At 45.6% G+C, this 12,377-nt stretch overlaps 1 protein-coding gene across 1 annotated transcript; it reads left to right on the top strand.

Annotated features, from left to right (window-relative positions):
- The first annotated feature begins 3,622 nt into the window (after nucleotides 1-3,622).
- ogfr (opioid growth factor receptor) lies at nucleotides 3,623-11,614 on the top strand. The gene is made up of 7 exons (XM_084427230.1): nucleotides 3,623-3,993; nucleotides 6,615-6,683; nucleotides 6,763-6,844; nucleotides 6,934-7,012; nucleotides 7,499-7,565; nucleotides 7,694-7,842; nucleotides 10,330-11,614. Exons 1-7 carry the CDS (start codon nucleotides 3,889-3,891, stop codon nucleotides 11,294-11,296), a joined length of 1,518 nt encoding a protein of 505 aa, XP_084283356.1. The 5' UTR covers nucleotides 3,623-3,888; the 3' UTR covers nucleotides 11,297-11,614.
- The last annotated feature ends 763 nt before the right edge of the window (nucleotides 11,615-12,377 follow it).

Here is a 12,377-nt window from a genome sequence, read left to right as displayed (position 1 = left end):
GAACGCTGGACCCGAGTCTGCGCAGTGGTGAACGCTGGACCCGAGTCTGCGCAGTGGTGAACGCTGGACCCGAGTCTGCGCACTGGTGAACGCTGGACCCGAGTCTGCGCAGTGGTGAGCGATGGACCCGAGTCTGCGCAGTGGTGAGCGCTGGACCCGAGTCTGCGCAGTGCTGGACCTGAGTCTGCGCAGTGGTGAGCGCTGGACCCGAGTCTGCGCAGTGGTGAGCGCTGGACCCGAGTCTGCGCAGTGGTGAGCGCTGGACCCGAGTCTGCGCAGTGGTGAACGATGGACCCGAGTCTGCGCAGTGGTGAACGATGGACCCGAGTCTGCGCAGTGGTGAGCGCTGGACCCGAGTCTGCGCAGTGCTGGACCTGAGTCTGCGCACTGGTGAACGCTGGACCCGAGTCTGCGCAGTGGTGAACGATGGACCCGAGTCTGCGCAGTGGTGAACGATGGACCCGAGTCTGCGCAGTGGTGACCGCGGGACCCGAGTCTGCGCAGTGGTGAGCGCTGGACCCGAGTCTGCGCAGTGGTGAACGATGGACCCGAGTCTGCGCAGTGGTGACCGCGGGACCCGAGTCTGCGCAGTGGTGACCGCGGGACCCGAGTCTGCGCAGTGGTGAACGATGGACCCGAGTCTGCGCAGTGGTGAACGATGGACCCGAGTCTGCGCAGTGGTGAACGATGGACCCGAGTCTGCGCAGTGGTGACCGCGGGACCCGAGTCTGCGCAGTGGTGACCGCGGGACCCGAGTCTGCGCAGTGGTGAACGATGGACCCGAGTCTGCGCAGTGGTGAACGATGGACCCGAGTCTGCGCAGTGGTGACCGCGGGACCCGAGTCTGCGCAGTGGTGAGCGCTGGACCCGAGTCTGCGCAGTGGTGAACGATGGACCCGAGTCTGCGCAGTGGTGAACGATGGACCCGAGTCTGCGCAGTGGTGACCGCGGGACCCGAGTCTGCGCAGTGGTGAGCGCGGGACCCGAGTCTGCGCAGTGGTGAACGATGGACCCGAGTCTGCGCAGTGGTGAACGCTGGACCCGAGTCTGCGCAGTGGTGAGCGCTGGACCCGAGTCTGCGCAGTGGTGAGCGCTGGACCCGAGTCTGCGCAGTGGTGAGCGCTGGACCCGAGTCTGCGCAGTGGTGACCGCTGGACCCGAGTCTGCGCAGTGGTGACCGCTGGACCCGAGTCTGCGCAGTGGTGACCGCTGGACCCGAGTCTGCGCAGTGGTGACCGATGGACCCGAGTCTGCGCAGTGGTGAACGATGGACCCGAGTCTGCGCAGTGGTGAACGCTGGACCCGAGTCTGCGCAGTGGTGACCGCTGGACCCGAGTCTGCGCAGTGGTGACCGCTGGACCCGAGTCTGCGCAGTGGTGACCGATGGACCCGAGTCTGCGCAGTGGTGAACGATGGACCCGAGTCTGCGCAGTGGTGACCGCTGGACCCGAGTCTGCGCAGTGGTGACCGCTGGACCCGAGTCTGCGCAGTGGTGACCGCTGGACCCGAGTCTGCGCAGTGGTGAGCGCGGGACCCGAGTCTGCGCAGTGGTGAGCGCTGGACCCGAGTCTGCGCAGTGGTGAGCGCTGGACCCGAGTCTGCGCAGTGGTGACCGCTGGACCCGAGTCTGCGCAGTGGTGAACGCTGGACCCGAGTCTGCGCAGTGGTGAACAATGGACCCGAGTCTGCGCAGTGGTGACCGCTGGACCCGAGTCTGCGCAGTGGTGACCGCTGGACCCGAGTCTGCGCAGTGGTGAGCGCTGGACCCGAGTCTGCGCAGTGGTGAGCGCGGGACCCGAGTCTGCGCAGTGGTGAGCGCTGGACCCGAGTCTGCGCAGTGGTGAGCGCTGGACCCGAGTCTGCGCAGTGGTGAGCGCTGGACCCGAGTCTGCGCAGTGGTGACCGCTGGACCCGAGTCTGCGCAGTGGTGAACAATGGACCCGAGTCTGCGCAGTGGTGAACGATGGACCCGAGTCTGCGCAGTGGTGAACACTGGACGCTCTGTTTATTTAGTTTAAAAGGAACATAGGTTTGACATACCATCTTCGTGTCTTACTGGCGTCTCCTGTTTGTTTGTGTAAAGGAATATTTGCCGCAATTGTGGGGTTTAAATGACGCTATGAGTTTGAGTTATTAATTTTTTAGCTGTTAATATGACTTGTGGCTTTGCCAAATGTTAGCTGGAACCATATAAATAATATTCTGTAATTTTCTAGTTTTATAGATGTAGCATTTCGGCTGTTTTTAAGCATTTATGGCCTACTCACCTGAGCCACCCCTGTATTGTAATATTGTGTTGGTATGTGCCAATTCCAGGGGTGCCTTCAGGACTATATAGTCTAGTAGCTTCATTCTTTCTGGAGGGCGTGAAGTGAGAAGACATCTGTCGATGCTCTAAGTGGCTTGTGCAAAGGTCCATTTCTAAGCAGTTGCACAATTTTTATTGTTTTTTGACTCTCATGTCAATTTACTTTATTTACTAAATAGTATTTTTGTTTATTATTATTTATTTTTTTATCTTGTTAATTTTTGGCCTTGCCTTTCTTTGGCCTTAATTGGGGTAAATAAAAAGATCCCATCTTTTCAAACTCATCCAACTTCTCCTGAGTGTTTACATCTGCTCACGACAGACATGTAGACATGTGAACGTGGGACTGGAGTCTGCGCAGTGGTGAACAAAGTTTACTGTGTGAAATAAACAGTTATGGACATGTAGACATTAAAGTTGAAGCTCCAATCTCCGCCCGAAAATCCAAAAAAAGTCTGTTGGTGCCTCACTGTCAATCACAACTGTCAATCTTGACGTCACATTCCCATTTTTTTAGCGTCAAATAACAAACTAAGATCAAACTTAAAAAAAAAATAAAAGAAACACTTAACCTTAAATCAGCATGATAAACAGTACCTAAAATGACAGAAAACTTGAGTGGAAGACAAGACAAAAGTGTAATTTGATTGTTTAGTTTTCATCGCGTCCATTAGACTTCATGGGAGGCGGGCTTTATGAGCTATACTGGGACCAGCCACCGGGGGCGATCGATACGCTTTGGCTTCACTTACAGCACTTGTGAGGCATGCTTGATCTGAATGTATAGAGAAATGACTTTAGGACCCAGAGGAACAGCTCATTTGTTCAGAATAGAGCTATAAGGCCATCTAGTGGCAAGAGTCATGAAATATCATGTTTTATAATATTTGTTCCACAAGAGGTCGGCAAAGACACCCAATGTAAGATATTTTGAGCTGAATTAAAAGGTTTAGGCATGAAATGGTGAGTTATTTTAAATTTAATTAGAAAGAATGTGAGGAATGTGTTTAAATTAATAAATTTCTATTTATAAATAATTTATTGATCAAATCTAGTAATTTAAAGGTAAATATTAAAGGTAAATAAAAAATAAAGAGTATAATTTTAGGGCTTCAGGTCATTTTGACCCGTGATGGAAGGGTGAGGGTTAAGGCATCCAGCCAGTAGATAGGCCTATTTTTTTTCTTGTTAATATTGTTGTTGATTCTTGAACCTTAATATTATATTACCTGTGTTTTTTATTGTCCATGCATTTTATAGACCTCTGGTCTTTGGAATTACCACGTGTGAGCTCTTTTATTGACCCCAAATACTGGTGATAAGAGGAGCATGAGTGCTTGTGAGTTTGACACCCCTGTAATAATGATAACAACAACAGCAAAAGAAGGTCACCGTATAACACTCCGCATACAGGGCTTCTGTGACGAGCAGCGCGCGGGCGTGAGTGATGACGAGCGCAGTCAGTGAGCGAGCAGCGCGCGCGCGGACATCATCATCTGCACATCCAATGGAGCCGTGCGGACTCTCATCAAACCCCAGGGCTTTCATCACATGCACCATCACTCATATGACCTGTAGGGATGGACGACGATCTGGTGTGTGAATATGACTCCACCTGGGACACGGAGAGCGACGGGGACGAGCTGGAAAACACCGGCCGCAGCAAGAAAACACGGCCCGCATTCGTATGTCTCTCTCTCTCTCTCTCTCTCTCTCTCTCTCTCTCTCTCTCTCTCTCTCACACACACACACACACACACACACATCTGTGAACCACTGTTTTATTCTATATTGTCCATTGGGCGGTGTGTTTCATCTAGTGTATATCTGTGTGTGTTGACGTCTGGCGCGCCGAAACCTCCACGCGCACCTTGTCCTCTGAAACGAGCACTAGCGGGAAGTGTCTAAATAAACCATTTTGACATTATTTGCAGTAGGTTTACTTTAATTGTTTGCGTGTGTTTTGTAGAATAGCATGTTAGCTAGTTATTTAACGTAAGCTCTGCTGACCGGAAGTACGTCACTCGCCGCCGATCTGCACGTCATCTGCTGGGCCGCAGATGAAAACAAGTCGCGTTCTTCAAAACCACACTATTATCATAAAAATGAGCAATAATGCTAAATATATTGGGTTTTTAGACCGGACTGTATGCGACTATACTATACGAATGTACATGAAATACGGCCCAGGCTAAAGTCAGTTATTGGTTCATTCATGGTATTTTAATCTTGTGCACCTGCTTTTTAAAATGGTGGGAATTTTAGAAATGACCAATTGCAGTCTTGTGCTTCAGCGCATTCACAATCTACAACCTAACTTAAGAGCTTTGAGAATAAATAGCTCAATAAAAGCATATTTTGTATTTACATAAAACTAAACAGAGGTGGTGTTGTGGAGGAATGTTTCTATTAGGGTGTGTGTGTGAGACACGGCACATTTACACTATTCCCTGTGTCTCTGCACTTTAGATGAGGCTCAGATATCATATGGCCTTGAAACAGGCCTGATAATGATTAGTTGAAGGAGAGTACGAGTCTACGACACTGATGACGGACACCTTCAAGTGGAGGAAGACACTACAACAATGTCATTGTTTTAAAGGCTTAAAGAAACACATTTCAAGTAGCAAAACATAGTTCACAGCTGTGATTTAAGCCAAAGGCTGCTGCCTAAAAAGAGTTCAGCGTGTCCTGTATTTCAATAGAAAAAGATGCATTATTACTTCACTCTTTGGTTCAAACATGTTAAACTGCTGTGGCCGCGTCGCCTGTCGCTTCTTTTGTAACTCATTTCTCTGGAATTGAAAAAGTCAATAGAAAACCAACACAAGCTACTCAAAAATCAGTGTGGTGCTGTTGGTTGCGGACAATAGTAGCAAAAAAAAAACATTTAGAAAATTCACTGGACACTTTTCCTTCGGCACACTATTTTCAGAGTATCACGAATACAAAACCTCAAGCTGTGGTGTTCGGCTTGCTTGAATTTAATTTAATTTGTAACATTATTTTTAGCGGTCCAACCCGTATTGTTGGGTGTCTGCGATCTGTAGTAAAAGATCCTAAACTTGCCCAAACTGGTGCCCGTCTGGGACCTTCCCAGCATGACCGTACGTAATGACACACATGCATGTGGACAGCAGGACTTCTTCCCATAAGGCCAACTAAAAACTCATAAATCTGCAACCGTTTGATCATGGAAAGTGAAACTGATGTGTATCAAGCTATGAAAAACAACAAAAAAATAGCTTCCAGGGACCAAATTCAATTCCAGCTGCTATTAGCTTACTTTAATCATTCAGCAGATATTTTTAACTGGCCTATATCTTGTAAGCACGAAGACAACGGGACACACGTCATGAGCTTCTGATGCTCCTCTCGAGGGACAGCATTATGAGACGTCGTTTGAAGTCCTTGTTTCTCATCAGTGGCTGAACATTTCCTGATGTCCTCCTGAAGTCAGTCGTTGTCCCTTTTGGAACGGCATGTAGTTTTGTAGTTTTTTAGTTGCTTTATCAGATCAGTATTAGTGAAGATTCAGGACTGTTGACCTTTACATGCATTGACATGGCAGTTGTACACCGATGCTGCTTGCGACTATATTTTATTCCATTTACTACTTTCAGTGTTTATGTTATTTAATATGTCTTAATGCATCTGTAAGATTTACATTTCCATCGGCAGTGCGGGATGTAAACAGATGAGCTTCTGTTTAAAGTTGCGTCCACTTTTTGGATTGTAATAATTGAGAAGGGTTTGCAAAATGTGATTGGCTACAGGGATAGTCGTAATAACCACATTTTGATTAAAGGGGTGGGTGATTATGATTTCACTTTTCTAACTTTAGTTAGTGTGTAATGTTGCTGTTTGAGCATAAACAACATCTGCAAAGTTACGACGCTCAAAGTTCAAAGCAAAGGGAGATATTTTCTTTTAAAGAGATCGCTTGTGCCGGGAGCAGTGGCTCATTTGCATTTAAAGGGCCAGACACAAAACGATGCATTTTTGCTCACCCTAACCCAATTTTAACATGCTATATAAAATATCTGTGGGGTATTTTGAGCTAAAACGTCACACACACACTCTGGGGACATCAGAGACTTATTTTACATCTTGTGAAAAGGGCATTATACCATCTCTTTAATATCATATTTTGATATTTGATGTTGGTAAATGCAAGAGACTTGGAACGGTCGGAAACGTCTGCAAACCACTGTTCTCTCACTCCAGCATGGATAGTTTGGGAATTGGGATGCAGCCAATTATTAAAGGGAGCTGAAACTAATGTTTGGGCCTTTGGTCTTTGCAGTGGTCCAACTCTTCCTCCAGAAACCTCAGAGCCGCCAAGGACATGCAGAACTACAGACATGGATATCCAGTAAGAGTCCACCACAAGTGCACTTTAAACTCGTAAAACTGACCTGGTGATGTGATGATCTCTCTTCATCTCTTTACAGAATATCAATGAAGAGGAATGCCCAGAGGAGCGAATGACCAATCTAAAGTTCTATCTAAATGAAATCAAGTCTTCGCCTGATGGTACGTCTTTGCTTCCTCTTGAGCTGCGATAGCGAGTCCCAAAGCAAAGGTGTGTTGCTCTTCATCTGAGCTCTTGTGTTGTGCTTTAGATGTGTCGATCGAGGCGTTTCACACCGAGTGGAGGACGGATTACAAAAGACTGGAGCGAGTTCATTCCTACATTCAGTGGTAAGAAGCACCTCTTTAACCTGATCTTGTTTAGCAGGGTTTGATGGGATTTGTACGGTGGCCCAGAAGTGCAAAACAAACCACAAATCTAAAAACAAACCAACAAATTATAAAGGCAATGGAAAGACTAGTTAGAAAACACCACAACAACAATTCCAAAAACAAAATAACAAATCAGAAAACACAACGACAAGTCAGACACAATGGAAAAGGTGTATGTGGCGAATGGAATACTGACCGCTGATTGGACGAGACATCTGCCAATCGAGACTTGCAGGAGGTACAGCAGACTGTGGCGAGTCGATTCGCATGTTTCGTGCTTTCTAACTTGTTCAATTGCTGTTATTCTTTCCATTACGTTTATAAATTTGTTGTTTTGTTTTGGGAATTGTGGTTTGCTTTGCACTTCTCGGCCACCGTAGATTTGTGATCTGGAAAAGTGTGCGGATGAAGTGCTCTGTAAAAGCGAGTCTGTGTTGCTCGTAGGTTGTTTCCTCTGCGGGAGCCGGGCGTGAACTACATGGCAGCAGAGCTCACCAAGAAAGAGATCCAAGTGAGTCTTAAAGTGAAGCGCTGATGAACACGGTGGCAGAGACTCCAGACGCTTCTCCTGTGTGTGTGTGTGTGTGTGTGTGTGTACTGGACTGTGTGAAGCTGTGTCTCTCGCCCCGTTGTCCGCAGGCGTTCAGGGAGAGCGAGGAAGCTAAGAGTCGTCTCCTGGATTCCTACGAGCTCATGCTCGGCTTCTACGGTCTACAGCTGCTCAACAGAGACACTGGGGAGGTGAAGCGCGCCGAGAACTGGAGGGAGCGGTTCGCCAATCTGGAGAGGTGAGGATCCTGAGACCGCTCAGACCTTGGGCTCATTCATCAGGTCTCCTGTTCTTAAAACGCGTTTATTTTCCTTTAGTGTACAGATGAAATCTGCATTAGATCTCTGTTTTGTGCAGGTATCAGTCGTGAAGATATTGTCTCAGGTGTTGGTTAGTGGTCAATTCTTCTTTTTGTACATTTTCAGTGACTATAACCGATATCCAAGACAAAGCTGACCAATGACCATTCAATACTTTAGGCAGGTCTGGATCAGTGCTCTCTGTTAGAATACATCCCTGTGTGGGAGACTATGAGCTGAGTAACTTTACAGATCTTACACTGGCACAGAGACATTACACACTAAAGGAAAAGGAAACATTAAAGAGCTTCATATGACACAGATTGAGGGCCAGGTTTACCGACAGCTCGCTCCAGCACAAACCCTCTTCAGGCGTTAAACTACTGTCAGGATTTACTAAAGACACGCAGTTTTAGCGTTGAAAAGGCGTGGACAGGGTTACTCTTGCGGCTGACCTCATTACATATGCATCTGTAGAAGTTTTCCTTTCAGACTCAGTATTTAAGGAGGAGGGTAATTAAATTAATCACGCAAGGTGATTTACTGGTGTTTGCGCCATTATTTACCAGCACGTCTTAAACCAGATGTTTAAACTAGATTAAACTGGTAGATTGCGCTGGTCATTATGTAAATGATTTGACTGCATCTGTTCTGTAATGGTTAGGGTTATTATATCTGTGGAATTATATCCATGTGACTGACAGAGGAAGGCTGTGATGCTAATGTTAAGGCATAAGGCATCCTTTTACTTCTCATTGTTTAGCATCAGTGTGTATCACTGCGGTGGTGTGGCGCAATGGATAAGACACATGCCTTTGGTGTGAGAGACCCGGGTTCGAATCCACTGTGAGACACCAATGTGTCCCTGAGCAAGACACTTAACCCCTAGTTGCTCCAGAGGCGTGCGACCTCTGACATATAGCAATTGTAAGTCGCTTTGGATAAAAGCGTCAGCTAAATGAATAAATGTAAATGTAAATGTAAATGTATCAGTGCCAGAGTCCTGCTGAGTTTAGTTTCACCCCTGCTCCAACACACACATGTAACTGGGCTGCGTTTAACTCCTCTCCTCTGGTGCTGAACGTCCCCTCGGGGAATACCCACCGCCATTTTGAGGAGCGTTCAACTTCAAGGGAAGTGTATTTGGACAGACCCTCGCTTTGAGGGAGCAAGTCTGCACTTTAGGCAGATCCAGCGACCACAATGCAACACGATTGTGACGTCACAGCAGACCCCCACCCCACTCCACTCTAGTGTATGATATGATCTAGTTATTTTGACATTTAACTGCATTTTATGGTTGTAGCTACCGTCACACCCTCACACAGTCCTCATCTCTCACTACACTCAGGGTCTGTGGGGTCCGCTCAGACACATTTACAGAGCGAGTGGGGAAAAAATATACTTTTTATTTTTTATTTTTTTTATTTACTTCTCAACTGTACATTTATGCTGTCTTTTGGGGCATATGTGGTACTGGTTTGCTATTTACCACAAAATTACTGCAAAAACACACAACGTGCAAAGATAATGAAGAAAGCGAGGGGAAGGGCATGCAAAATGGATTAAACGTTTCAACCCTGTAGTGTTCGAATAATCCTGAAGGACTTGATTAGCTTGATCATGTGTGTTTCATTAGGCTTGAAGCTGAACTGGACTGAGTTTGGCACCACTGCTGTAATGGCTATTATGCTGCTGCGTTTTAATTACTATTAACTCTGGTTTACAATTCCAGCACACTAATTAAAACTATTGAAATGCTGAGCTGGAGTATAATGACACAGGTCTCATGTTTTCAGATGTACTTCACAAGGTCAATAAATTGAGCCTCTTAGGTCTGTCAGTTTTCCATGTTTTCTTATAGATATAAAACGAAGGTTTTAGTCAATAGGAGTCAATTGAGCTGTTCCTAATAAGCCCACTTGACAAAACGGTAATATATTTTCAGACAGAGCATTAAATTGTATTTTGGCAGATTTTTTAATGTGGCTATCAACAGCTTTTAGTAATATTTGTTTCTTGCTTATGTTTGTAAGCATCACTCAGGCAATGCCTAATGAAATCAATCTTTTCAATTCTTCAAAGATACAAAGTCGTATCAGGTTGCAACAGATTTATTAATCCCTTAATCTCTTTTCTTTCTTTTTTTATTAATACTAAACCAGATTTGTCATCAGTTTTTGTCTTTTTAGACCGCAAAGTGACTGTGTCGGCTCCAAATAAGAAATGAAATGACAGTAAAAAACATGCGTTTGCTACAAAATAAATAATAATAGTTATATTTCAAAATTGCAAGTGGGCTTATAGGGTGTATAATTATGTATTTAACCATCCAAGTAACTGAGTGATTTTTCTCTCTCTTTTTTTCGTGTGATTGTGTCTTTATTTCACACATAACTGAAAAAGAATGTATTATTTGCTTTCAGAAACATGCACAATAACCTGCGGATCACCAGGATCCTCAAGAGCCTGGGAGAGCTGGGGTTTGAGCATTTCCAAGCCCCTCTTGTGCGCTTTTTCCTCGAGGAGACCCTCGTCAGGAAGACCCTCAGCGGCGTTAAGCGCAGCGTCCTCGACTACTTTCTGTTCGCCGTGCGGGACAAGCGTGAGCGCAGGAAGCTGGTCCGCTTCGCCTTCCAGCACTTTGAGCCCAAAGACAAGTTTGTGTGGTGCCCCAGAAAAATCCAAAAACGCTTCAAGAAGAAGTCCGAGAAGCGGCAGAACTCTTTAGCTGGCAGCGGAGAGAGCGCAACCACTGACGAAGGTCATTCACGATACAAACACAAGGATGGAGAGGACGCAAGCGAGCCCAAACACAGCAAGCCAGTTGGCGACGGTACAGATGCAAAGAAGCAAGGCGACGGTGACTCCGTAATGAGAGATGACTCTGAGAAACACTCTGAGGGCTCACCAGAAGATCATGAGCCAAGTCCAGATGCTCCTCCTGTAGAGTTACCGCTCAATAATGACGCCAGTGCTAACAACGGAGAGATCGCTAGCCTTGAACCAAGCAGTGCGGAAGGAGGAACGCTCCCTGAAGTCACTCAAACAGCTGAGCGAGTCGAAGAGGCTTCGAACCCCCTCTGGGAGTGTGTCGCTGGATCTACTGCGGGATCGAGCGACTGCGACGACTCTCGGGATGAGATGGACAGTCCAGCCGACTCGCAGAAGGAGCTCGAGGAGACCGCCTCAGGGACGAGTGCGGACAGGACAGTGACCGACAGCCCTAAACACAGCTCTCCGGCACCGTCTGAGAAGGGTCCCGGGCCTGACTGCGGCCAGAGGGAGAAGAGCGGCCCAGCAGGAGACCACCAGAACAATGGAATAAACGGCAACCAATCAAACGGATCAGAGAAGGAAGAGCCAATGGATATGGTGGACACGAGTTCATAGCTCGCCCATGAATTCCTGAATATAATGATAACGCACTGAAAATGGACACTTTATGAACTTATTATAAGATGAGATGATGATTTGACCTGTTGTTTTCTAAAGAAAGGCTTGTGTTTTCTGTGTACCAGTTCAGTTACCGGGAATGTTGCCGTAACCTGCAGTGGCGGGGTCTTCTTATCGCTGGTTTATTCTTGGTTGAACGTTGATTTGTCCATGCTTTCAGATTCAGTTTTGTGACCCAAGATTTGTTTTTTAACTGAAACTGTGAAAGAAGAATGTCATTTTTACATTCAACTAATAAACAACTATTGATAAATATTTCCATAGTGAATACATTTGGTTCGGATACTGGTTTTGAGCAGATGTGCTGTGTTTCTGCTGATGTTGTCCCAAAACATGTTTTGATGATTACTCTGGGCTGTTTTTCTCAAAAGCACCGTGAGCGAAGACCATTGATGGCAATTGTTCTACGATCAACAATTTAGGCTTACGGGTCTTCTGGGAAATGCAGCCCTGAACTCTAATGAAGGGGCTTGTCTTTTATGAAGCTAATGGAAATGGCCAAGTTCAAAAATATTTGTTTTAAATCTGCATTGATATAAAATAGAGTCATTAATAACTAAATAATCTCTATGACCAGAGTTTGTATAAATCAGTTCCTTAGAGATTCTCTGTATGTTCGGCACATGCATTAACTCCTAACTTATAATTAAAGCTTTTTACCTTTTTCCACGTGACCTTAAATTAACCCTCCATGAAATATTCTAGAATAAAAAAAAAAACTAATGTTGCTGTTCATTTATTGTTCTTTTGTTGTTTTAAAACAAATTGATCCTGTTTTCTGCACACATGATTAAATGCCTTTTAAAGTAATAATTAAAGTGAACTTTCATTTGGCTTATACTTTCATTTCTGCATTTCATTAATAATAAGGGAAAGGTGTATGTTTTGTACATTTTCTGTTCTTCAAAACTGAGCACTAATCCTTTCCCAATTTAACAAGGTTTCAGATCTGTCAAGTCCCCTGAGGTCAAGCGAAGCATGAGGAAAAGGAGACACGACTGTAGTTAGGAGTGTAGAA

The sequence above is a fragment of the Rutilus rutilus genome, assembly GCF_951802725.1.
Source record: "Rutilus rutilus genome assembly, chromosome: 13".
Classification (NCBI taxonomy): domain Eukaryota; kingdom Metazoa; phylum Chordata; class Actinopteri; order Cypriniformes; family Leuciscidae; genus Rutilus; species Rutilus rutilus.
Note: the sequence above shows the minus strand (reverse complement) of the source record. Positions and strands in the feature narration are given on the sequence as shown.